The sequence below is a fragment of the Oenanthe melanoleuca genome, chromosome 2, assembly GCF_029582105.1.
Source record: "Oenanthe melanoleuca isolate GR-GAL-2019-014 chromosome 2, OMel1.0, whole genome shotgun sequence".
NCBI lineage: Eukaryota > Metazoa > Chordata > Aves > Passeriformes > Muscicapidae > Oenanthe > Oenanthe melanoleuca.
In genome coordinates this window covers 46,044,622-46,072,380 of record NC_079335.1, presented here as the reverse complement: position 1 = coordinate 46,072,380, position 27,759 = coordinate 46,044,622, and the positions used below count along the sequence as shown (strand labels likewise).

Below are 27,759 nucleotides of genomic sequence, written 5' to 3'. Positions count from 1 at the left end.
GATAGTCCTTATCTCACACTGATGCTGACAAGCTGTCTGAAGCAGACCACTCTTGGCACTCACCTCTTAGCCACTCCTGAAGTGCTGTTCAGAGCTTCAGCATGTACCCTGGTTCCTCTGCACTGGCCTGGAGCCCTGTGGTCTGTTACATGCAAACAGGACAGGCAAAGTGTTGGCTGCCCAGGAAAAGGGATTTTTAGCACTCTGCCTTGTAGCTTGTAAAGGCTTTTTGCCCTGCTTGCTACTTTTAAAACACAGGCTGAGCCCCCTTAGGATGTGCTTCCAAACTTGATCACATTGCATAATAATGAATTCTCCTTATACAATTTTTACTTACATTACTACTTGGTGCTATCTATATTATTGCTTATTGGACATCTTCATCTCCTTTTCAAGTAGTTCATGGATAAGTTCTGTAACTTGTGCATATGTATTTTCTTATATTAATGAATACTCTTGTGCCTACCCACAAGCTTTCCCTTATGTTCTTACCAACATGGTTACAGCAGGACTACCACAGAATCATTTGTTAATATCTACTTTTTTACTTTTAGTTAAAATAAAAAAATCCCATATGAGGTCTTTCAAAATGAGTTCTGAATCCTGGGAGAGAAATCCTGGTGTCACTGAAACTCACTCCCATGGACTTTACACGAGCAAGTGTTTGTGCCTGGGGGAGTTCCCCCAGGGTCCAAAAGTGTCTAACACTGTAAATGAGTGCTTTTCCCTCCTACCTCTCTACTTTTCTTGCCTTGCTTCTCAGCCTTTGAGCTACTTACCTGTTAGTTATTTCCCTCCTGAACAGCTACTCTTCCCTTGACAAGGACAGAAAAATGCTATTTAACCCTGAGGCACTGAGGTGCAGGAAGGTAAAGGGGTCCAAAATCTTGTAGGAGGTCCATGACAGAACATGGCTTTGGGCTCATATCTCCCTATGCTAAAATTAGGCTTCATCCTTCCTGTTCAGGCCTGTTATTTATGATATTAACTGTTAATTGTGCCTTGTGCTTGTTTTTCAGCACAAGGTTTGCATTATTCCAGCTGAAGAATTTTCTCCAGAATACGTGGATCCTAAACTACAGTGCATAGCTGCTTACAGGAGTAACAGTGATGGAAGGTAACTTGCTTGGTTTTATCTTTCCTGTTATCTGAGGACAACCTTGAAAGGTAGAATAAATGTTTTTATAATTCTTTTGAGTGAAGCTTTGCTTAGTGACTCACAGGTGATTTGAAGGCCACTTCTGTGAAGTAGTCTTTGTAAAGAAGCTGAAATGTTAGTGTTAATCTAGACAGTCTTTGCACAGGATTTTGTTAATAACAGGCTTTTCCAGGCCCATCTGAACTACCCAGTGCTGATGTGTGAGAAAACATGCATCTTTCACATGCCATCCAGTATGATAGGTGTCCAAGCTGGACAATCATTCCTACTTTAGTGGCCTGAAATGCTTACTGTTCTATCTGGAGTTTTCTTCTGCATGTTACTGCTTCAGCTGTCCAAAAATGGCTTTAATTTGTTACTTAGTGTGGGATGTGACTGCCCTTTCTGACCCACATCCACCAGCTCAACTTGGCAGCGTTCAGCATGTAAACCCCTGCTTCCCAAACAAGCCATTCCCTTTTCCCTGTCATTGTGGGGCCCTTAGGGTAGGTGTGCCCTCATCATTCACCTCACACAGTAATGCCAGCTGATCCTTCTTCTCCATCCTACCTTATAGGACCAGTAATTAGGGGCTCATGTACTGCTTGGCTGAGCCAGGCTGGCAGCTCTTCTCTTGCTGTGAAGATCTGAACCTGAACCTTGCCTTCCCCAGTGGTCAGGTTTGGGTTCCACAGAACATCCCCTCTGTCCTGCTGAAGCTCTTCCCCTCCCCATCTTTTGTTCTGTGGGACAGAGGGGAACTGTCCCTCCAGCTTCCAAATTAGGGACCTCCACATTTCAGTGCCTGTTGCACTCCCCAGGATGTGCCTCGTGATGCCTGCTCCTAAGGCTTTCTTCCCACTGATGTAGCAGTGGGAGAGGTCTCAAAATTAAAGTAAATGTCATTTGCAGGACTTAAGAGGCAAAAAGAGTTGGTGATCTGGTCTAATAGTTTTCCAAATGGTAGCTTCTAATATAATGGTTGAATTGAAACAGAAAGCAGAAAAATCTGGATAGTAAATTGGATAAAAACATGTGACTGTGCTTAGCTTCCAAGCATGCAAAGCATTGAATCACAGCTTTAATTCTCCTGCTCAGTGTTACCACTGAGAGCAGCTTTCTAAGAATGAAGATACTTTTCCTTCCGCCAAAATTATTTTGCAAATTTTGAGTAAAACAGAGAAAGAAGATGGGTGAAAAACATGATTTTAAAAAACTAATGTAGAAACTTAAATATTTTACTTTGGATTTGTGTTGTGTATTTTTTAAAACTCTTGTTACATTTGCATAGTTTACTGTAGGTTTTTCTTTTTCTTTTTCTTTTTTTTTTATTGTTATCTGGCAGCATTTTTGCTTTCCTGAAAGTGTTTAAGTTCATCAAGTTGAAAGATGCAAAGGTTTGGCTCAGGTGAACAGTATTGTAAGTGGATGCTGCACATGATTTCCCACACAGGCCTGGCAAATACATCTCAGTTCTGGCCCTGAAACATACTTGGCATTCCAGTTCTGGGCCTGTCTTGAGCAAAAATTAATCATTGTCTGTTTGAGTACTTACTAGAAGTGAACAAATACAACCAGGAAACCCCCAAAAATATTTTATCCTGCAATCTTGGAAAATTTTTCTCTCAATCCCAGAATTAAAAATGCCAAGGAAGAAATAGTTAAACACAGCAGTGAATGAATAAGGATGCTTTCAAGGAGTACTGTTATTTATTTTGGCTCCACTTCTACAAATATTTGAGTATATACTTAACTTCTAAGTACTTAAGTAGTCCCATTGACTTCAGTGGGAAAACTTGCATGTTTAAAGGATACACCTATGTAAATATTTGTAGAACTGAGAATTCAATATTAGTACAGATTCTAGTGAACGTAACTAACTGGGTTAATTAAAATGTATTTAATTTTTAGTGCTTCCGATTCCCTTAAGTTTCCTCTTCCTTAGCAAATTCTTTCCACTGAAACTTAAAGTTATGGAAATTTTGTGTGAATAAAGTCAGTTATTACATGAAAATTGTACACACTTTCCCCTTTATAAGTTAAATGCGTACCTCTTGTCTTCATTCTCTTTCTGAACCTTCACAAAGAATCCAAATAACCCAACAGGGGTTATTATTGCATTATCAATTTCAATACAGTCTAATACACTGACTTTTGTAAATCAGCAGCTTTTCCTGTTATGATTTAAACATTCTCCTGGCCCCAAGGATAATTACTGTGGTTCTGTGTTTAGTGCAGCATGCATTCCCTCAGTTTTTGAAACTCCACCAGAAGCTTTGGTTTTGGATGCATTAATAGATGGGAAGATTTCTGAAGTGCAGGAGAATACACTCCATGATCCATTGAGTGCCACTTTACCTGCTGGCTCAGTTCATGGAGTCACCTTGACACCGTTACAGGTACCTCATATTTTGAAAACTTTGTTTTGCAAGTCACAAGGTATGCCCTTAATAAAATTAGATAGATGAAACACTGTAAGAGAATCAAAACCAGATGATGTGATATGATGAAAATGTTGCAAACTGAGTAAGAGATAATGTAAAAAAAGGGGGGGAACCCCTAACTCCAGCTTATTTCTGAACTACACAACAGTCTCACAGACTGCAGAAGAATGTTAAATGTGCTTGGCAGGCAAACAGAGCATGCAGCTGTAATGCCATGTTCCTTGAAGAAATTGAACTGCTGAGAGATGTTAGCCCCCTCTTTCACTGCAGGTAGAGGGCACTGAGCACAGCCAATAAGCCCAAGAATGTTTCACAAATCAAATCTATTCTGTGATTCAAACCAGAGCTGTTCTTGTTTCTCCAGAGCCAGATCACCCTGAGTGGCAGAGTGCCTCACTTGGGCAGATACGTGTTTGTGGTTCATTTTTATCAGCCGGCACACCCGGTGTTCCCTGTGCAGGTCCACGTGACTGCAGGACATGTGTGGTCAGGTAGGCATCTGAATTTGACCTAAACCCTTTCCTTTCTCAGCATTTTGGGATATGGAGCTCTGTTGGAGGCACAGCAGGTGCCCACCAAAGCCACTCTGTCACTCCCCTCCTCAGCTGGACAGGAGAGGACAGATATAACAAAAAGGACATGGAGAGATCACTCATCAGTTATCAACATGGGCAAAACAGACCTGACCTGGGGAAATTAGCTTAATTTGTTACCAATCAGATCAGGGTAATGAGAACTAAAGCCAAAGCTTCAAACACTTTCCTTCCACCTTTCCATTTTTTCTGGGCTCAGTTTTATTCCCAGGTTCCTCCTACTCCTCCCACTGAGTGGCACACGGGTACAGAGAATGTGGGCTGTGCTCAGTTCATCACAGGTTGCCTCTGTTCCTTCCTCCTCAGCAGGGGACTGGTCACACTCTTCCCATGCTTTAGTGTGAGATCCCTCGCGTGGGAGACAGTCCCCCACCAACTTCTCCAACATGAGTCATTCTCCTGGGCTGCAGTTCTTCACTAACTGCTCCCATGTGGGATTTCTGTAGGGTCACAAGGCCTGCCAGGAGCCTGCTCCAGTGTGGGATTCCCAGAGGTTCACAGACCCCATTTGGGCATCATCCACCTGCTCTTGTGTGGCTCTCCTCCACAGGCTGCAGGTGGATCTCTGCTCCAGCACCTGGAGCACCTTGTCCCTCTCCTTCTTCCCTGACCTTGGTGGCTGCAGAGGTCTTTCTCTTGCAGGTTCTCCCTCCTCTCTCTGGCTGTACCTGCTGTGGAGCTGGGTTTTTTCCCCTTTGTTAAATATGTTATTCCAGAGGTGCTACCACAGTCAGGCACAGCCTTGGCCAGTGCTGGGTCTGGCTTGGAGGCATTGGCTCAGTCTGACATGGGAGAAGCTTCTCACAGATTTTCATAGAGCCCACCCCAGTAGTCCCCTGCAACCAAAACCTTCTCCCATAAACCCAATATCTTTTTTCTCCTAGGCACTTTCAATGCTTCATTCTGCCCTCATAATTCTGGCTGTCGGGTTCAGGTGATTGCAGCAAACCAAATTGAGCTTGACATTTCTGAACCCATGGTCTCTATTACAGTGATGATACCAGATGGAAGAACGCTGGTTCTGGTATGTGTATTACATAAATGTACTTGAAAATGTTATTCTCAGTTTCACCATTCATTTAGAGATAGATGCAAAGATAAAAGCCAGAAAGAATAACTTTTTAATGTTGTGTTTCAAATTTTTAGGCTCTTTTGCACTGCTTTTGGTTTTATTTTAAATTTTTAAGATACTCTGCACTGTTTTTTTGTACACTGCTTGTAGCATAACAGCTTTGAGGGCAGTATGCAAAGTTTATTTTCTTATTTTTGGTTAAACTCTTAGAGGTTTTGAAAAATCTAGAATGAAGCAATATTTAAATATGTAAATGCATTAGCTTGTATCTTTTTGTTTTTCTCTGAAATGTACAATATTGTTTTCTTATTGTTTTAAGGAAAATATCTTAGTTGTTCCAGTAGACACCTACAGTTACAAAATTCTTGACAAAAAGACAGTGGACAAGTCATTTGATTTTATCAGCCAATGTGGAGGAAACAGTTTTTATATTGAGTAAGCATTACTTTCTAAAAAACTGAACATTGACAACAAACTGGGAATAATATTACTTTTATTCTGCATTATAAAGAGCTGTCTTAAATCCCTGTAATTGTGCTACATTAAAATGCTTTTTATGGCTTATGCTAGCCCATTGAATTTCCATGAGTCATTTTTCCATTACTTTCTATTACAAATGCAATGTAAAGGTAGAGCTTTACTGCTCACAGCACAAAAGAGGAAAATCTATGTCACCTTCCTGTCTTTGGTATTTCCATCTTTGGTATTTGGTATTTTGCTTGGCATGTCTGAACTGATACAACTAATACTCACTTGCTATGAAAAAATCCTCTTACCTGCATGTTCAAAGCTATTCGCCCTGATTTAATTAAAGCATATCCTTGCACGTGTGCTGATGCCATCCTTATGTCAAACTGTTTGAAAGACAGAACCTCGATTTACTGAACCACCCTCATAACCCGAGTGCCAGCACTTACATGATTTATATTCCAATTTAAACAGCCCAGAGCGATCCTCGCCCTTCTGTACGGACTCTGTAAGGTCACTGGTGGCTTTCTACAACAACGGAGCCCTGCCATGTGGCTGCCACAGCACGGGTGCCACGAGCCCCGTGTGCAGCCCCCTGGGTGGGCAGTGTGCCTGCAGACCCAACGTCGTCGGCCGCCGCTGCAGCCGGTGCCAGACTGGCTACTATGGATTTCCATTCTGCAAGTGTAAGTGGGGCTTGCACTGCTTCAGATCCTGGTCTGCCCACCTGCTTAATCCCCTGAATTTACTGCAGGGGTACTGCAGCCAGCCTGACTTTTCTTTGGAGAGCCTGATCCTGTGATCCTGGTCAAGCTGTTTTGGCTTCACCATAGCATGGCTTTTGGTTTAATGCAGAAGAAATCCCATTCCTCTAAAACACACCTATCTCACAGTGAACGTGCCTTTGCATGTGTTGCCTCACCAGATATAGTAGGCTTAAATCCATATTGCCACTATTTCAGTGAAATGGATTCTTTTCTGCACTGACTGCTAAATCATTTCCAAGTTGTTAATGTTTAATCCATTTTACACCTTCAAGCTTTTCCACAGACAATCAGAGACACAGCATTCCTAATTCCTCATATTCTGATGTTAATAATAACAACAGAACCATAGATTACACCAACATTCCTCAGCTGCTTTCATAGATATTATACTTGATGTTTATAAACATTGCTTTAGAAAAGTGGTGCCCTTGACACCAAAACTGCTTGTTTAATCCTTGTTTTGGCGAGGTGATAAACAATGCCTGTGGTGAAGTTAAGCAACCAATCTGTGGAAAAGAGCCAAGCACTAAACCTGCTCTTTGAAACCATTGTTGCAGTCACATAGTTGGTTTCTATGACCCTGAACTTTAAACTAGTGAGGAAAAGGAGTCATATTTTCTATACATAAAGATTGTGTGTATTTGTTGCGTATTCAATAAGAGCTGATTGTTGTAAGATGAGATGTGATTGATTTGTAGAACAATTTCTTTGATCTAGTGTGCAACTGTGGGCAGCGTCTTTGTGATGACATGACTGGTAAATGCATTTGCCCTCCACGAACTGTGAAGCCAAGGTGTGAAGTGTGTGAGCAATATTACTTCAGCTATCATCCCCTTGCTGGCTGCAAGAGCTGCAACTGCTCAGAAAAAGGAATTGTTGATGTGGCAAGCCCAGAATGTGATAAAACCAATGGGCAATGCAAGTAAGTTTGGGTTATGTGTGTTATAAACAATGCATAAATGATTTGTTCAAATGCTCTTTTCACATGTTTGGAGAGGGTGTGGGAATTTTAAGTTATTCACTCTTCAGTGAGCAAAATGGATTTTATCCATTGTGGACAGTTGTAAACTAACCTAAGCCTTGTGGGTGATTGAGGTCTCTGTAATTATTCATATGCCTGCAATTCCCCATTTTTCTGTTACCAGGCATGCCTTGAGTAATGCCAGGCACATTTTCCAGCTATAAATCTTCTAGCTCTGCTTACCTATATTCAACATCCATGTTCTGCACCGTGATGTACAGAGAGAGTAGTTCTGTACTGTAAGCACTGAATAGCTGCAGAAGTCTAATTCTATTGTGAGCATTTTTATCCTTTAAAGTCAAGTCCATTCCTAGTCAGTTTTTTGGCCATTTAAAATGTCACGCTATTCAAAATCTGAGAACAATACTAACCCACTGCTTTTTCTCTGTGGAAGTCATAAAGTTGTCTCATAGCCATGCAATCCCTTTGACTATCCACCCACCTGTTCTTTTATTTTCCCTTCCCTGCTCCATTCCTACCTCCCTTATTGACTCTCTCCTCTGTGTTTGTTGATAAAGATGCAAACCAGGGATAACAGGACGTCGGTGTGATCAGTGTGCTCCTGGAACTTATGGCTTCCCTAACTGTGTGCCATGTAGCTGTAGCAGAGATGGAACAGAACCAAATGTTTGTGATCCCCAGACAGGAATTTGTCTTTGCAAGGTCAGATAAATCAAATTACTTCTGCATTCACAAGCATCATTTGCACACCACTGACTATTTCATATATAATGGGGTGAAAAAAGTGAGTTTATCATTGAGTTTTCAGTAAAAATTAAGTGCAGCTGTACAAAGCCATCACACTTTGCAATATGTGCACAGATTATCATGGGAACATTAAATACCATTTTTTAATGGCTTCAATCTCTGTCAGTTGTACAGGTGGTCTTAGGTTTTGCAGGATGTTAGAGAGCTGCAGAGTAGATGGCCATTGAATCACTGAAGCAATCTGTACCCTGCACAGATTCACTTTATCCATCTGCATCTTGCCTTTTGGATGTTAACCAAGTCCCATGCTTTTTTTAGCCATATTATGTCAGTTGACATTTTACCACATCATTATAGCTAGGAAATCTTCTTTTGTTCTGATCTGCATAATTAAATGTGATAAATGTGAACTTTCACAAGTGACCTTTTATATTGTGGGTTTGCAAAAGCCAGCAGGAGGGGTTTGGCAAGGAAGTTACCAGCTGTCTCTGACTAATATTTATTACTCAGTGGTTTTCACATTTCACATTATAAACTGGAAAGAAAGCTCATAAGATAGCCTCCAAGACAGCTTTATTTGCATTTGGAATATACTCTATCCAGAAAATAACTTATTTTCATTCATTTCTATGCATTTAAATTCATATTCTTTCAGAAGATTTATTTCATGTGCAGGAAGTCTTGGAGACCTCAGCAAAGCAAAGAGAAAAACACTGAAATTTCTTTAAACTATGCCTTAACAGGAAAATGTTGAAGGTGCAGCATGTGACACTTGCAGACCAGGATCCTTTTATCTGAACCCTTCTAACCCCAAGGGCTGCACACCTTGCTTTTGTTTTGGGGCAACCAGCAACTGCCGCAGCACGGATCGTCGCAGAACCAAGGTCTAACAAAGATGTTTTCTTTTCTTTTCTATCATGAACTTACACTTGTTCCATTAAGGAAATTCCAGATTTCTTCCAAAGTTGAAAATGTATTTTATTAGTTTTTAAGGATGAGAAATATTCTGCAAGCAATTCTCCAAGTGAAGATTTAGTGCAGCCTTCTTAAGATCAGGTGTGGTCTGAGAGTGCAGTTCAGCAGAAATGGCCCTTACCACCTGTTTGTTTACAAGTCACTAGTTGGACTGAAGTTGAGCTGGCCTTTATCTTGCTTGCTTTATCTTCAAACTCTCTGCCATCATTGAATTCAATGATCTCCTTCAAGATACTTTAATAAGCATGTATCATTTTACATATTTATATTATAGATGCATTCTTAAGAACTGTGTGACAGATTCTACACAGATTGTGAAAATTGTCTTTCTTTCCTCCCTGTAAGAAAGACATGACATCAAGCGTGAGAAACAAAGATTTTTGGTAACATAAATGAACAGTAAAATGGCTGAACACTGAAAAAAAAAGCAACAGCTGCTTAAGAAAAGGCAAGAGAAAGGAAAAGAGAGGAGAGCTAGAATGTTGGATGAGGAGTTTAGTTAAGGTTTAGGCATAGACTAGATGCAATCCAGATTGTGCTCTTTACAAGCAAAAGGTGAAAATGTAGCCTAATGTGGCCTGTGAAATCAGTAGATAATTTCCTCTAGTCATTACTTGTCCTCGCCAAAAGCAGGATATTATTTTCATTTTTTGCTCTGGCCAGTCAAGGGCAATCCACCAGAATCCGAAACTGTTCTGGTACTTCATTCACATTATGCTCTCTTTCCTCCAGCATAATGATTAAAAAAAGAAGTGTGGTCTTTCATGCAACAACAGCCATAAGCATAAAATGTGCATTAAAGAGGCAGAATATTAGGCTACTTTGCCTGCCTCTCCAAAATGTCATGCCATGTTCCCTGTTGCAAACTTTGTCTTTGAGGTTGGCGCCCTGGGTTTGATTTTGGAATGGACTTTCAAAAGCATCTCCAAATTCTACCCTTGGGTTGTGTGCACAATTCCTAGTCACCCCCAGAAGGCTGTGTCTTCCTGTGGCTGAAGATAAAATTTAGTTTCCAGGTGACAAACCAATTGCCTGCATCCCAAGTAGCTTTGGCACACCTTCACATTTTCACTCTCTTTTGAAGTCCTTGGAATATCCATTGCTCAAAGACTTTAGGCTGGCTCTGAAAGGGTTGGATGTCATGCTAAGGGAATTACAGAGGCTAAACAATTTCTTCTCATTATTTGGTGCTGATGAAGTTTTAATAAAGGCAAACTTTTGTTTCCTTTATGTGTTTTTCATTAGTTTGTGGATATGAGGAACTGGCACTTGGAGGCAGTGGATGAAAATATGGACATCCCAGTCACTTTCAATCCAGTCAGTAACAGCGTGGTGGCTGATGTTCAAGAACTGCCAGCTTCTGTGCGTAATTTGTACTGGAAAGCACCATCATCCTACCTGGGAGAGAAGGTAAATGCCACCTAACTCTTCTGTTCTAATAGCATGTAATTGTTTTTTTTACCAGCATCATTGATACAGAGTCTCACTGTTTTTCTTAGATAAGTTTCTCTCTCTTCACTTGTCTCTTTTACCTGTCATGCCAGGAATCATATTATTTTACTTCTGAGTACAGTTTTTAAATTAACCAATAACAGAGAATTAATCATATTTCTTGGTGCCAGACAATACTTAATGTGAACAGCTTGATCAAGAGCTCCAATGGCTCAAATGTCTCAAGCAGCTGGTACCTTCAGCTGCTTTTCTGAAACCCAGAGCACGTAGAACTTCCCAATGTGGCTGCTCTGAAACCCAGAGCGCAACTGCCAATTCTTTAGATTCTCTAGAGTGTATCCTGGGCAGATTTCCAAAAGAATAAAAGGTGATTATGTGCTCAGTGGCACACAAAACCCCCCCAACCTTTTGCTTTTGATACGTTGCCTGGGAAGAGCATCAACTGGTTTTCTGCTCTTTGTGTTCTTTGGGCTGCTTGCTGCTCTGCTGACCCGTGCATGGGAGCAGCCTCCTGCTCACAGTTAATGCCATCAGCATCTCAGCCTGAGGATCACACCCACCAGGGGACTTTGCTAAGGGTGACTTGCAGGCCCAGATCCCCCTCTTTGGAACTCTGACAGTGCCAATACTTCCCAGCCAGTTGCAGGACACACAGGCTTTTCAGATGCAATCCTACTAACACACAAGAGAAGACAAATGATGTAGACACCAAGACATGAAAAGATGGTACAATTTTTGAAGTTTCTCCTAGTCCTCATTTTAAAGACTAGAGCAGTATTTTTCCTCCTGCTCTCCTATGCTCAGAGCTGTGTATATATATATATATATATATGTCAGGTGAGCAGCAGATTTGGTTAGGGTGTTTTTTGTTGATGTTATAAAAGTTCTTGTTTCAGTGCTTACAAATTATTTTTGAAAGAATTTTCATGTTAAAGCATACATTATCACCTGCAGTGTTGAACCAAAAGTACTTTTGTTGTTCCATAACAAGATATAAAGCAGGCAATAACCCTTTTTAAACACAGCTATTAAGATCAGTGCTATGAGTTTTATGTTGCATGTCAGCCTATCCACCTAGGCCTGCCATTACTTGCTGTTATTTATGGTATGACAGCACTGCAAATAAAACAGTTCTAGTTTGGGTCCTGCTTTTGCTGTATGCTGTGTGTGAGTGTATATTTTAGCACAGGCAGTACTGCAGTAATGAAAATCCCACCAAAATACTATCTAGCTGTGAGTTTACAAGTTTGTAAATTTACCAGTTATTCATGTTATTGTGTTTTGAAAATGTCAGGGTTTGGTCTGCTTCCAGTGATAGCATATCTTTTTGAAAATATGAACAACATCACTTCAGCTATTTTTCATTATGATGAGGTTATAAATACTGTTTCCATTATTTGAAACCTTTTAACTGGTTCCACTGCAACGTTTATATTTAGCAGAGTATATTTTCTTTCTTTTCTCTGTCTTTAGTTTACAAAGTTAGAAGGTAATAAAATGTAAATTGTATAGCAGTATAGAAACTAAAAGTAATTGAGAAATTTGGATTGTGTTGTCCCCATTTTCTTTTATATTTTACCATTCTGTTTAATAGACCACTCTTGACTTCAGAAAATAAATACTGTACATACAGAATACAGAGTTAGTTTGTAACACCAATATTGTTCTATAGAACAAAAATTGAAAAAAGAAGTAATTTAACATGCTCTCAAATGGTGAAGTTCTGAAACTTGTTAAATGGGAAATCAATTCTAATTTGAATTTTCTTATGTTTTTATAAAATAATTTATTTATACAGGGTGGTTTGATTGTGTTGGCAAGCTATAGCTAATGTTCCAAATGCTGCTTTTGAAAATGTAGTTGGCTAAGGAGAACAGCATTAATTATGAACCTGTGATCCAATGAATAAATTTAGTGCTGCGATGCCAGTTATTTTGTAATTTTGTAAATTTTGTAATTCATCAGAGATATGCAGGGGGTAGATTGAAGGCTGGTGCTTACCTGTAGAAGAGCAGAACCTGACAAAGCAGTTCTTCCATGGCAAAACCAAGGATAAGATGTAAGGGCAAATGAGAAAGGTGCAAACCAAAACAGGACATCCATGGCCTGATTTCACCTGGTACCCACAAACTTTCCTTTGAGGCTCTTCTTGGAACAAAAACTGTCTAGGCTGTGCCTGGAGCTCCCTTTGTTCCCAGGGTGTTTTGTGCTGAGCCCCTCACACAGCACCCAGGGGCTTGCTGTGTTTACCAGGTGATTCAGCCACACTTGTCTCTGTTCTGGGCAGCAGCCCCGTGTTCAGTTGGGTTTGAGGCCACCTGTGGCACCTGTAGCTGGTTTCAGCTCAGCCTGCAGGCACAGTCTGCTTACAACAGAGCTGATAGCAGTAGAAATCCTGTCCTGAAAGTAGAGCAAAGGAATCCTGATCGGATTTATGTTTAGTAGGTTTAGAAAATGCTGGCTTTAAGTATGCTTATTCTGCCTTCTTTTCATCCATGGCTGTTCATGTGGTTCACCACCACTTTCACTGTCAGTCTGATGTCTGTTCCTGATGCACCAAATCTGTTCAGGGGAAGAACAGTGTTCATGTAGCCATGTGATTTCTCCATGACACAGGTGATGTGAACCACAGTATGGGAAAAACCCCATGAAACCTTTCAGAAAAGAGTATCTGCTCATATGTCAGATACAAACAGTAAGCAAAATAGAAAGTAACTTCTTCCAGACAACAATGTTTTCATATTTTTTCTAAAGAACAAAGAGTAAATATGTTATTTATAGTGTTGGAAGATGAGATGAAGTGAAATAAAATTTTACATTAATATCAAGGAGTAATTATCTCTGCATTTTGTTACAGCTTTCTTCATATGGCGGCTTCCTAAGTTACCAAGTGAAATCTTTTGGCTTACCTAGTGAGGGCATGGTTCTTCTGGATAAGAAACCTGATATACGACTAACAGTAAGCTTTAAACACTATTTTTTCTTATAAACAATACAAATACCATTTTTATGTTACTTAACAACTATGGCAAATTTTGCTCTTATAGTGTACTTAACTATTAAAACATTAACTATTAAACCCATTCACTACTTCTATAAAAGTAACTTTACTACATTTTAATCAAAGCCATCAACACATCTGTCTCTGTTGCCAAAGTAACATATTATTAAGCATAACTGATTTGAGAGCAAGTAAAAAGATAAAACAGGATTTTCTTTGTAGAATATGCCTGTGGAAAAAGAAATAATTAATGCACTGCACACTTGTCAACAAGTATGGCCTCACCTCTGCAAAAGATGCCCTGGATTTCATGTGTAATTAATCTCATTTTCTGTGAGAATTTTTTTTTTTTTTTGCATAAAACTAAGCATAATTATAAGGCTTCAAGGGCCTGAAATAAAAATGCAATTTCGGTTGACAGTTTTTTAATGTTACCACTTTAGAGCCAAAATTGAAATCTCTAACTGTTTGTTGAAACTCTCAAGGGGGTGTTTTGTTTTCTCACACCATCAGAAATAACTAATTCAAAGTTCTAGGATTCTTATTGGAAAATGTACCTCATAAACTACTACCATAATACCCATAGCTGCTGGTGCACCAGGGTGCAAAGGAGAGTGTTTCAAAATGCAAAACCATTTTTATACTAAAGTAATAACTAGTTCTTGTGAAAGTTGATCAGCATTAATTTGATTCTCTAGGTGTTTTACTTCAAAACAAGATTGTTATTAGGCAAAAGCAGTGAAAACCTTGCTGGCTCCAGAACACAATGCTCACTATACCACTCTCTTGAAAAAAAAGACATACAGTTTTCCTAGAATTACTTAGTTTTCATCCCCCAAACAACATGATTAATGTGCTTCACCAAAATTTATTGCATCTGAACACTTTCCCATAACAAGCAGTGAAATAGCAATGTTATATTCCCATTCTCACATAGGGCCAACAAATGGAAGTTGTCTTTATGGATCCCAACAATCCTCTGCCTGATCGTCAATATTATGGCCGAGTGCAACTGGTTGAGGTAAGAACTGAGAAAGGAATGGCCTTCTCCTCTCCTTCCAGAGTCACATAAAAATGCTCACATGCAGAATATGTGCAGAAATACCAATAATTTGTAACAGTGATGAGCATAATCTTAAACACTGTAGACCTTAAATATAAAGAACATTTTTTATCTCTCTTTACTGCCACGTTGAACTTAGGTTCTGGTTCATGACACCTAATTTTCACACCTCTGGGTTGGGCATCTTGCCCAATGTAGCCCTTAGCACTCCCTCCAGAGCCAGTGGAGTAATGCTGAATCAGTCCTCAATAGCAGGTGATTCATTGCAGCCACAGACTGTACTTAATAGGGATGGAATGAATTGTTATCTGTTTTCCTTGGTGTCTAGGTACCTAGTTTAGAATGAGATGTCCAACATTCAGGTAGGTGAATTCAGCAGAGGTTATTCCTACCTTAAACCTGAGCTCAGAAGGTTGAACTGGGTTGTTTATTTCATGTGCAAATAAAAAAAGTTGTTTCTTCAAGCCAAATTCCATTTTCAACAATGCAGTGTTTATTAGTAGCAATAAAGCCCTGAAGGATTGGGTTTCTAGGACTTCACTTACTCTTTAAAATAAAAGCATTTTCCTTCACATTTTTGTGGTTTGGTGGGTGATATCTCAAAGAAATTTGGATGACAGAAGAAGAACCTACAGGCTTCTTCACTTTTCAGTACCTCAATGCCATACTCGCCTTGCACAGTCAAAGCTGCATCCCTTTATGCTGATTATACTTTTTTCCACCCATCCTGTGTCTACTCTCCCAGACTGTATTATCCCACACCAACTGGCACTAGACAAGTGTGTTGCATGTCTTTTTTTTATGTCCTCTGGCCTTCTTTGAAGCTACTCTTTTAAGCAGCAGCAGCAGCAGCAGCGCTGTGCTCATTCTGTACCCCTGGCCGTGCAGGGCAGCTTCAGACACGCCGGCAGCGGTAAGGCGGTGTCCCGAGAAGAGCTGCTGCTGGTCCTGTCCAGGCTGGAAGGGCTGCACATCCGAGCCCTCTACTTCACGGAGACCCAGCGCCTGACGCTGGGGGAGGTGGGGCTGGAGGAAGCCAGCAGCGAGGGCAGCGGCAGCGTGGCGCACAGCGTGGAGACCTGCGCCTGCCCGCCGCAGTACGCGGGCCACTCCTGCCAGGTAGGCAACCTGCTGTCTGCTGCCCACAGCTGTGCACACCGCGCTGGGTCGAGGAGCAGGATGGTTGTTGGAGTAATTAACAACCTGCTAATTAACCTGTAAGCCTGTGGGGTTGATTGCTTTTATGGAGCTGCAAACATCATTTTGCGTATGTAAGGCGCTATAATGAGGGATTCTTCTGTGATGCCCTCTGAGAGGCTGAATAATCTCTTACTTTAATGGATTGAAGGTTAAAATTTACTTACTTGTAGTCTGAGAGACTGAGAATCCACTGTGGTAGAGAAGATTCTTAATGTTTCTTATTTCAGCAGGGTCCAAGGGAAGTAGCCTGAATCCAGTTAATTCAGGATACTATTTGCATAGAAGAACATGTGAAATCTGAAATTAACATATTTGCAAAAAAAATATTTGGAGATATGTTTATGAAAGATAGTGCAGGCATTGCAAAGTAATACAATCAGCTGAAGATTGCCAATACAGCTGTATATCCTGTCCCTAGTGCAGTTCCTGTAGTTGTAATTCTTTTGGTTGTCACTTTGCTTAGCTTGGCTGTTGCCATGTGTGAGCACCCAATGCAGCAGAATAAAGCACCAGAGAGATAAGCAGTGTGCAAAGTGCACAAAATATGAGGAATTACTCTCAGAAAATGGTTGAGCATTACCATAAAGTAGCAATTGCTGTAGTAACCCTGCAAAAGCTTTTTGAATTGAGAATGAATGAATAATATCTAGGCTGGAGCAGCTGCAGAGAGACTGAAATAAAACCATGTATGGCTGGCTTACATTTCATGTGTGCATCCACTGCTCAGGACAGCTAATTCATCATCTGCAGAATAACCATTTTGGACATTTTTTTTATTTTTTCACGCTTCTGTTGCTCTGTGCCACACACAAATTGATGAGCATTGATTGAAAATTCTACTGCCATCTCTTTTACTGCCTTGGTTAAACTAAACTGTTGGGGCTTTTTTTTGATGTAACCTGGTGAAAATACAAAGCCAAAGGAAGTGATCAAGACACTCATGGGGAAGCTCATAAGCCCTGTATGTTTATGCAGCATTACTCAGGCAGTGATTTACTGCTCTAATCACCAAGCTGTGTCTGGCTGCCTTAGGTGGGGAGGAGGTGATGCCTGCCACACCCCGATTTAGGTATATATTGAGCTGCAGGAACTGCAGAGTTACTTGTTAACCTCAGGAGCAGTACTGTGTGCTGAGCGACTTGACTCACGGATAAAGTTTAAAGGTGGGGCCCATCACTGCCCAGAACCTCATTAATCTGAGTCAGAAGCTGGAGAAGAAGGGGGTGTAATAAGAGAAGGAGCAGTGAGCACCGAAGGGAGAGCAGCGAATGTTCGCAGGGGAGCCAAAGTAAAATGATGGCCCGAGCACAGAGGCCAAGAAATGTAGGATGGCTGGCTGTCACTTTAGTGTCCCTTGGGCATTGTCTAGCACAAGCTGTACAGCAGAGGCTCTCCAATCCCCACCTTCAGGAGAGGAGTCAGTGGCAACAAGTTCAAATGGATTTTTATCAGAGAGAGGTAATTTCCTAATTTTTTTCTTCCTCGCTTCCTTCCTTCTTTCACTTTGTTTTTAAACGAACTAATTTGGGAACAACTTCTATATTACTTAATATAGAAGCAATGAGAAGATTAATCTTTTGTCTCAAAGTACTTTACTAACAAAAGTGTGTACAAGAGGTTTCTTTTAAGTTGCTGTTTACTTGAAAACAATGATTCTAAAAAGCACTTGAAAATGCCTAGAGCCTTATCCTCATGTGGAATTAATTTATCATTTGTGGGGAATCACAAATGCTGCTTCAAAAACAAAGCACCCACGTACTCCAAATGTGTCATTTTAAAGACAGCATAAATAGAAAAACAAAAGGCTATACAGATTTTCTTTCCAAATGCAATTAGATGTATTTTTAAATGTCTCATTTATTTTTCTCTCCAAGAAGAGTCTTTAAGTAAATAAAATTTATATGCATTAAAGCATATATTTTACTTAGTCATGCTGTTTAATGTATTTTAAGCCCTGGTTTCTTCTGAAGCTGTGTATATTGGCTCCCTGTTGTTCAGGGAAAATATTCACCTTTTAAAATATGTATACGAAAACCTTCAACTGTCTATTCTAAATTTAGTCCTTGCTCACACTGAAGTCAGTATTCAAAACTGTTGATTGTATTAGTATTCTGCATACTTTTTTTTCTAATTATCTTACATGTAGAGAAGACAAAGATGCCAGGAGTTGTTGTTTCAACAGCAGTAATTCAATATTCCTTTTGAGATCTGCTTTGTGAGAGATGAGTATGTTTTTTTTCCCTGTAGTAATTCTATCATTGAAAAATTCTCTGGTTAATCCTGCCTCTGCATAGATACTTACACCTCCAACCACTGCAGTGTGATTTGTGACACAGTCCCACAGACCATTTGCTCTTCAGATTGGTTCCATCAGTCCAGGTGGTGCACTTACTATAAGAAAAGATTTATGGCTTTAGAGTTCAACTGTTTCTTGCTCTCTGCGTGTTGTTGGGGCCAGCCCCTGCCCGTGAGGCAGAGGCAAGGCACAGGTCCAGCTCACAAGAACATTGCTGGAGGCAGGAACCTGGGAGGTGCTGGCTCCGTGGGGAGCACGGCTTTCTCCCCCCTTCTGTGAGCCTTTGATCCTCCTTGCACCACACCAGCTTAGCTCCTCGGGGTGAAGAGCTACAGAATAGAAAGGACAGACTGATGTCCAGACATTTTTAGTGTTGTTGGTGTGCCCAGAGTATTCCAGGAGAAGATGGGCGTGAATTTTTGGATCTGTATGCAGAAAGGCTTTGTGCCCATGAGGAATTCCTTGTGATTTCCCTGCTCATGCTGAGCAAGAGCCTGATTCTAACACAGTAGTAACTTCCTCCCTACTGTAGGCAAACAAACTCGATGTCTCTTGCTTCATTCAGGCTATCCCTCTGGTTAAACAGCTCCCTGTTTAAATCCAACTGTGATCTGATAGGCTGTGCTGCTGCTCCTGTGCCCTCAATAGTTGGAACATTCTTCTCATGCTTCTCCAGTCTCCAGGGCAAGCCTCTACTTATAAATTGGACCACTGTATGTTTTATTACATCACCTAACTATGTCTAGGTGTGGCTTTAGCTCTTGGTAAGACTAAACTGTGGAAGTCGTGATGAATGTGTATAAAAGGTATCCAGAATTGTTTCCAAGGATTACACTCTAGTGAAATTATTATCAAGATACAACCACTAATTAGTATGTGAGATTTCTAGATGTTCTTCTTTAGATTGACACTACAGTGTTCTCATACTCAAATATTTTTCTGTGGTTTAGACTCATATTCTACACCTTTGTACATAGCCAAAGGAAATGTGGTTTTCTCCAAGGTTAGAGTCAAAATGATTAAATCATCACTGCCAAAGTGTCTAAAGTGTGTCTAAAGCACAATGTTCTGGTGAGACTTCTTCATCTCCATTAATTGCTATTTACTACATTAAAAAATTTAAACAATGTATGAGCTTAGGAGAGCTTGAAAGGAAATTCACGCCTTCACTACTCCTTGGAAATGGCAAACATATTCAAGATACACTTCCTGTAACATGTAAGACTTTCTACCAATGCTTACCAAATTCTATTTCTTTCTTCTTGCTGTCCAGGACTGCAGCATTGGATTTTATCGTGAGAATAAAGGATTATTTGCTGGACGCTGTGTGCCCTGCAACTGCAATGGAAATTCAAATAGATGTCAAGATGGTACAGGAAAATGTATTGTAAGTAATTAGTAACATTCAGTAAATTAATGGGAAGAAAAGGAGAAGAAAACATTTATCTTACTGCAGTATGGACCATACAGTACTGTTAAATTCCAAGCAACTAAGAACAATCTTGTATGTCTCATTATCTAAATTTTACATAGTTAATTAGCATAAGATGCATACACTTAAATGTACATTTAATGTAACTGTGGTTAATTGGTATAATTTGTGTCCTTGTCTTAATTTTTTTCTCTCCCCTGTATTTTTGTTAGCTCCTGGTTACAGAAAAGGCACCAAACTTATACATAAGGAAACATTTGTAGTTATTTGTAATAAACATGGGTCTTATCCAGGTATATGCAGTCCTGAGCTTTATACAAATGTACTAGGATATATTAATGCATAACATAGGCTTTCCAGAATCTTGCTTAATCAGCTTCAGTGCATCTCCACTAACCATTGTCCAAAGCTAGATTGGTTAAAAAATATTGAATTAAATAAGATGAAATAAAAGTAATAGAAGTTAGATTATTTAGAAGTTTTCAGCTGTTACAGAAGATGTGGTGGGGTAGATTTTGCTCCCTGGCACACTGTGTTAAACCCAAAGTAGCCCCACGGGAGTGGATCAGCCCTCAGCAATGGAAGCATGACACTTGGCTGACTGTGCTTCTCCAGATTACATCCACGATGCTTCTTTGAATAGTTTATCCTGAAAAATTCCCCCTTAAAAAGTTTTCACTAAGTTTTCATTTACTGTGTACACAAGAACCTTGCCAACATCTTTCATGGCCTGTCTTTTCTGTTACTTCTTCCTTGTTCGCAGTGCATCCATTCTGCCTGCGGTGCATTCCTGCTCGTTATGTCGTTCCAACATTTGTTCTGACTTCGTTTCAGCCAACCGTGTTGCTTTATGGAAACTAGAAACCAATTCAGCCCATTCTGGGAGATGACTTACAGGCTGCTGCTTTGGAGGGGCAGGGCAGGCTGTGACAGGAAAGTGCTGCAGCACAGCAAGAAAGATCAGGAAGCTTCACTTCAGATTAGAATTATGAAGGCAAATTTGACTTTCACCTCATGAAGTGTGTGATCTAGGTTTTTCTTTATCCCGTCCTTCTCACAGCTGGATTAACTTTCAGATAGGTAGAGCTAAATCAGCTATTGGTTCTGCTAAGTCATCCAGGATAACATGGTGAAAAATGAAAGCCCTGAGGGCCTTTATTTCCATCCTGAGCTTTTGCCAAACCAGGAGCGAGTTTGTCTGTCTGTAGAGGAGCCATGGGACAAAGACCTGACATGGTGCAGAGAAGAGAAGGAGGCTTCCCACTGTGGAGCCATCCAGTTCCATATCCAAAGTGCAAAGCTTGTTCACTTGGCTTCCTGCCCCTCGCCTGGAGCCCCAGCCCCAATTACCTGCATTGGTCAGTGGCAGTCCCCAGGGGTGGCTTTGTGAGGGAGGCTAAGGCAGGCTGGCTCCTTCCCCTGGGCACAGCACAGCCCTCCCTGGCTCAGGCTCTCCTGCTGCTGCATGCTGGTGGAAGGAGAGGAGAGGAGTGCACTGCTGTGCTGCTGGAAACCAGCAGCAATGGAGGGCTGGAGGAGGTGGACAAGACTGAGGACCTTGGTTCTCATGGGAAGGGACAAAGCATTTCTCTGCCATTAATCAGGCTTTGTCCTGGGGTCCCTGCCCTTCCTCCTGGAAGGCACATTCCCTCAGCAGCAGCATGGTGCTGAGACTTGCCCGTCCCCTGGCATGTTGCTTCATGTCACAGAGCCCCGAGTGTCTGATGTAACCTCGGTGCTGCTGTGGCCCTGACACACTCTGCCCCCACTGCCTTGTACCATGTGAGGGCATGTGGAGCCAGCTGGGAGCTTTCCTTCAGGGTTTGCAGTGCTTGGTGGTTTGGAGATGCTGTGACTGGAAGGAAAACCCATGAGGGAGTTGCTGCTCGGGCTTCATTGCACTGTGGCTAGGGAGCTCCAGCCCTTACATGCCATGTAGCTAGAGAAGCAGCATGGCACATTTAGGGTGGCTTATATGTGAAATAGCTGAAATTTTCTTTACAATTATAGAATTGCTTCAGTTGCTATAGAAAGAGTGAGCAAAACAAAAAGCCAGGAGATAAACTCATGAGGGTGGGAGGAGGTTGCTCTAAGATGAAACCAGTACATATATCTTAAATACATCACTTTTACTCTTTCTGCAGTTGAATTTATTATTCAGGATCATAAAAATTGACAGTAATTTTTCAGAAACAGTCTGAATTTTCCATTAGGCTTTTGCAGGAACATACACACCTGCTTTTATAGAGGATGTATTTTAAAATTATTTCTTTTGCAAACATAGTGCCTATGTGATACTTGGTGTTTAACTTCATGTGAAATGGCTCATGTGGGAGCTGGAGTTTCTCCTGTTCTTTCCCAGAACTTTTTATCAGCGAGCCACAGATTTAGTTCTTTAGCCAAAATGAAAACAGATTAGGTGTCACCACCTGAGGGAAGATCTCATGGTTGAGGGAATCTGGTATGAAGAAATTTGAAGGAGAATGGAGTTTTAGAGAAGATGGGAGAGACAGAACTATTTTTCATTTGTAGGGAAAAAACACCCCTCTTCTGCCAGTCATGATAGTAGGGTCTTCAAACATAGCCCTGAGCCATCAAGGACCCTGAAATGGAAGCACAGTTTGCTCAGTGACTGCTTCCAGCTGATTTCTCACTTTTTTTTCTTTTTTTTTTTTTTTTTTTTTTTTTTTTTTTTTTTCCCACCTTTTGCTCTGTTAGTAAGCCTTCAGCTCTGTGGGACATTTGATCAGTATGTTTGCACAGAAGACAAACAGTTGCAGAACTTGGGAGTGTGAATGCCTCGTGACTGTTAGTCATTTGGAATTTTTCTTATGGCTGCTTATGTATTTTCATGCTGCTTGTGTATTTGAACAACTTCTTTTTTAAATTAGCAACACTTTAGATAGTGCAAAGGCAACTTCCTCATTCTGTACCCGTAAAACTTAAGTGTGTGACAATCAGTCAGCACTAAGAATGTTTCTAAACCAAGATACAATTCCCAACAATTTTATCATGGAAAAAGGGGCTCAGCTGCATCAGTTTCAATTGTATTCTTAGTTTTTGCTTTCTATCATTTATTCCAGTTACTGTAGAAAAATACAAGTAACATACACTGGAGAAATTACATGAAACACAATTCTGGTCTGAATCTACAAAGAGAAACAATTTTTTGTATTTATTTAATGAGATTTTCAAAGGAATGTACTTTGGCTCAATTGATTGCACGCTTTTAGATTGTATCTGCCTTCTAAGTAGTCTTAAGATGGAATATTTGAAGTTTTATATAAATGTAGTGATTTTCAATTGTAATATGAAGACAGAGAGAGCATTAATGGAATGCTCCTTTGCTAACTATGCATCTGGTTGAGTTTCTTTAAAAACATGTTGAATTCAACTTATTTATCTCTTGGTTTCCCACAAGAGGGAGGAAATAGTGCTTTGTGCAGTTAGAAAATTGACTGAAACTGCTCTACCCTGGTATTGAAGGCAGTTTGGCAATGAATGCTTGATTATGTGGAAGAAAAAGAACATATTCTCATATTCTCTGTTGGGGTTTTTTAAATAATAGTAAAGCCATTTTGAGTGATAAAGCAGTGCTAAATGTCTTGCTTGTTTCCTTTCCAAGGACTGTCAGTATAATACTGCTGGGGACAAATGTGAGCACTGTAAAGATGGTTATTTTGGAGATGCCACTCAAGGTTCCTGCCGGGAATGTCCTTGCCCATTCACAAACAGGTACAGTAAAAGCTTGTAAGAAGAGTCAAGCAGGGGAGGGAAGAAGAAAAAGGGAAAAAAAAGTAGAGAGGGGGAGAGAGAGAAAATCCCAAAGCCCAAGCTCTGCTACCTTAGGAGTATAGTGATCTTCTCTATTCTCATACTGAGAGCTTGGTGGTCTGTCTCACAGCATTGTTTTTTTTAATAAGCTGAGTATTCCAATTCTCATTCAGATTCTGAACTTCAGAAGCACACTGCTCATAGTCTTGGGGAGCCCCAGGGAGTAGAAGTGGTCTTTTTTTCAAAACCACCAGTACTTCCTTCACAGTGAGAAATATATGATTGAGGTCTTTTCCCTTACTGGACATACGCAGAATCTTTCTTTTTTACTGAGTGCAAGATGTTCAACACCATTACACTGGCTAGGAGATAAGAGAAAACAGTGAAAAAAAGCCTTTTATAGGAATTCAGAAGAATTATTAAGATGCAAAATAATACAAAACCATTTAAGGTCTTAAGCCCATATCTAGAACTCTAGAAGAGAACTTGAAAGAACATGAAAGTTCTGTTTGGAGTACAAATAAACTGAGATGAAAAGTGAAAAAGTGAAACTTACTTGGATCTAATAAGGTTGCCAGGCTTTCAAAATTGGGCAGTTGATTGCATTTTAAATGCATGGTGTGTTTAGCCAGATTGTCATCATTGGTCAGTTCTAAAACATGGTAAATAAAATCAAATTTAAAAAAAACAAAAATAAATGTAAGCTCTAAATTGCTAAAAGCACCACATAGTGTTTGCCAGGTTCATTAGCACACACCACGTAACCTTAAGTAGAGATTTACACCATGAGACAATAGACAGGTTTATCATTTATCAGAGAACTCTCTGATAGATCTGGTTTTGACAGCCTCTTCTGCAGGTGCTTGCCTGAGGCTGACTGAATGAGTTTTTAGTCATTGTCTGCTTTCAAAGTTCTGAAATATCTAGGGAGCCATTAACCTGTGCCATTTTATAACTGCAGATTAGGGTGGTGAATATCATTCCTGACATAGGAAATGCACCCCACCTGGCATTACTGGAGTTGACAATTTTCCACCCAGTCAAATTCCAGTAATTCTTAGTGCAGACCTCTGTCTTTGATACACAGACTTGCTTTATCCTACTGTTCATAGATTGAAAAGTGAAAATAGCAAACATGGCCCTGCTTCACCTCCTGTCTTCTCCTTCACAGACACTGAACTTAAAATCTAGACAAATCTTCTTGAAAGAGCAGAGAAAAAAGTTCATTGTGTTAACCAGATCTTTGAGATCCCAAAAACTGTGCACAACTCTACTTTGCCTTGGTTAAAAAACCCCTAAACAATATTAGCCGCATAAAAATATCCGTTAATGTTTTCATCCATTAAAAAAAAAGGAAAGGGAAAGGGAAAGGGAAAGGGAAAGGGAAAGGGAAAGGGAAAGGGAAAGGGAAAGGGAAAGGGAAAGGGAAAGGAAAGGAAAGGAAAGGAAAGGAAAGGAAAGGAAAGGAAAGGAAAGGAAAGGAAAGGAAAGGAAAGGAAAGGAAAGGAAAGGAAAGGAAAGGAAAGGAAAGGAAAGGAAAGGAAAGGAAAGGAAAGGAAAGGAAAGGAAAGGGAAAAGAAATGTACAAACTCGAGGAAAAGTTGTCTAGCACAGTGAATGATTCTTGCCTACTAAAATAAAATACTTGTCATAAAACTTGTTTTATGACATCACTATTAAGATTAATTTTAGGTATTCCTTTGGGTAGTGAACTATTATACTCAGTCCACAGGGCCAGGAAATAATAATTTTTTGAGCCTAAGGAAATTATTTCCACAAAAAAATATGAGATTTCAAAGAATTAGTCACAGTAAATCATCTAGAGGACATTAAATTAGCTGAGAAAGTCATTAAACTGAACCTCTAGAGTGTAAAACCTATTTGGTCATGTGCTCACAATAATATTTTTGCTTCTTCTCAAAGGTTTGCAGCTGGCTGTGTGGCGAATGGTGAAGAAATCCAGTGTCTCTGCAAAGATGGCTACACCGGAGCTCGTTGTGAGCGGTGAGTAAACTGTTTATCAAAAACAAGAGTTTTGAGAGACACGATAAAAGGAGGGCTGTCTGCATTGGGACAGACACATGTGGGCACATGGACATGCTCCTGTGTATGCATGTACATAAGGAGTAGCTATTTATATGAGCAGCTGCTAAAGTGTGGTACTGTGGTGCAATTCCAGTCACAGACCCAGTGCACCCTGGGGAAATGAAAGAAATTCTCCACAGACTACTGACTGCACCATTTTGACCAAAAAGAGGTGTCTGCCTCTTTGCTTGAGTGCCCTATGCCTTGCCTCATCCTACACTCTGGTAATAGTGACTCCCACTTATTTCACCCCTTTTCAAGTTAAAAACATTTTCCCATTTCCTCCAGCATACATGATGGTGCCTCAATGGTCTTATCCAAGAGCAGCCATGTAACTTTTAGCACCATACCCTTCATCCCAAATCATTCTGATGTGCTTCACAGTTGGAGCTTACACACACCAAGCTGAAGCCATCTCTTTTGCTGGAACATTGCAGCAATTTGGCAAAGCAGGAGAGGAACAGCATGGCAGTTTCAGGCAGGCAGAGGAACCAATTTCACTGAGTTTCAAATCCAGAGAGAACTGAAGTGCAATGGAGTGATGTTGTCTGGTTTGGAAATTTGAAGTTAATAAGTCATGAAGGCACAACCTGCAGTAGAACATGGTCTTGTCCTTCAAGACTGGTGCCTTTCACCCTGTCTAGTCTGCAGGTTATAGGTATTTTCTCTTCCAGGTGTAGCTGTATCTCAGCTGCTCATCATGGCCCTTTGATCCTGCATTATCACCCTTACAGGTCTTACCACAGAGTGACTTCTAGGAATGTTAGCTACCCAGCCTGAACAATATATTTTACCCTTAAAATATTTAGAGATCAGTCACACAGCCTGCTTTGCTGGCAGGAGGCGAGAGGGGGTATCATGCAGCAGAAGGGTGATGATGTCATTCAGTGCTGTTGTTTGAAATCTCAGCTGTGCATGCAGTGTGATGGGAAAAAGGCCAGAATGGTATGCTTTGCTTGGTTAAGCCTTGTCAGATTCTCTATTTATGTATTTATCTGTGTGCATTGGGTTTTTTTCAGAGTAAGCGAATTATTCCTGCAAGAGCACAGTGAGAGTTCTTTTATTTTTAGAAAAAAATTCTGCAGCGCTCACAAAGATATTTTTAGCATAGTGCAGAGGAAAACTGTAAACCAAAAATATACTATTTCTGTCTAAGTCAAGGCATGAAATCAAAAGTTATTGAAAGTTTCTTCAGGAGAATAACTGGGTTTTTATCTCAAGGGAAAATATATTTCAGGAAGTTAGCTTCAACTATTTAATAAAAATTACTTGTATCTCTTTATCTAGCTGTGCTCCTGGATATTTTGGAAATCCACAAAAATACGGAGGCTTCTGCCAGAAATGTAACTGCAATAATAATGGACAGCTGGCTAGCTGTGACCACCTGACTGGAGGTATGTGAGGGCCTGTGAATGGAGAATTGTTCAGAATGGAAGGGAGCATTGCTTTCTCTTTGGGAAGCAAAGAAGGAAGGTACTTGGATAAGCTGAAGGAAAAATCTGTATTACAAGAAATGTAGATAATTTTTTACAAAATGTAAGATTTCCTGAAACACAACACCTTGGTAATAGAAGGGCTGTCCTGAGTCATCAGGTTTACCCTTCTAAATGGTTTTCTCCTGTATTTCCCTCCATAAATACTGCCAACTTTATTTTGTTTTTGTTTCATGGCCGTGTTTTTAAATATATCATGGTTCCTTTGCTGACAGGTTTCAATCATATCCTGCCAGTCTGTGTTATGATTTAGAAAACTGAGCATCCTCAATATGCCTTTTTAAAATGTTTTTGGCACAGTTTAGTGAAATCTTCAGAGTCTGCATCAGGCACTGCTGTCTTAGGTATCCAAGCTGTCTGCATTTGCAGTGGAAGTTAGAACCTGACTCAGGAGGCTCATTTATAAATCCTGCTACACTGCTCTTCTAGCTAAAACATCCATGATTTCCCAGAATCAGTCACACATGTACTTCACTACTAATAAGCTCTTACATAATGCCATGGGGATAAGTTTGCTTTATCTATTAGAATTCTGAAGCAAAGAGCTTGATCTTCTATTCCTCAGAATGTCTTTACCTCAATTCACCTCAGTCCTTTGGGATACTCCTTAATATTCAGAAATACAGAAGCCACTGCTCTTGAAACGTCCTTGATTATCCCATATTTTCATTCTGCAATAAAATGTCACTTTTCCTTCCCTGTAGACAGATTTTCTTCCTCATATGAAGTTTTCAACTAGCAACTCCAAATATTTCTATACTTTTCATTTCTCTGCAC

General features: G+C 40.2%; 1 protein-coding gene across 2 annotated transcripts in view; it reads left to right on the top strand.

Annotated features, from left to right (window-relative positions):
• The window catches only part of LAMA3 (laminin subunit alpha 3), a 108,540-nt gene that overhangs the window by 51,717 nt on the left and 29,064 nt on the right, over positions 1-27,759 (top strand). For both annotated transcript variants that reach the window (XM_056484142.1, XM_056484143.1), the window contains 17 exons: positions 1,020-1,117; positions 3,372-3,537; positions 3,947-4,073; positions 5,060-5,199; positions 5,567-5,682; positions 6,190-6,401; positions 7,200-7,404; positions 8,022-8,166; positions 8,955-9,095; positions 10,432-10,596; positions 13,496-13,597; positions 14,577-14,660; positions 15,591-15,821; positions 19,472-19,585; positions 23,256-23,365; positions 25,328-25,408; positions 26,777-26,883. In XM_056484142.1, coding sequence (XP_056340117.1) covers positions 1,020-1,117; positions 3,372-3,537; positions 3,947-4,073; positions 5,060-5,199; positions 5,567-5,682; positions 6,190-6,401; positions 7,200-7,404; positions 8,022-8,166; positions 8,955-9,095; positions 10,432-10,596; positions 13,496-13,597; positions 14,577-14,660; positions 15,591-15,821; positions 19,472-19,585; positions 23,256-23,365; positions 25,328-25,408; positions 26,777-26,883 — 2,344 coding nt within the window. The remainder of the gene's footprint in view (positions 1-1,019; positions 1,118-3,371; positions 3,538-3,946; positions 4,074-5,059; positions 5,200-5,566; positions 5,683-6,189; positions 6,402-7,199; positions 7,405-8,021; positions 8,167-8,954; positions 9,096-10,431; positions 10,597-13,495; positions 13,598-14,576; positions 14,661-15,590; positions 15,822-19,471; positions 19,586-23,255; positions 23,366-25,327; positions 25,409-26,776; positions 26,884-27,759) is intronic.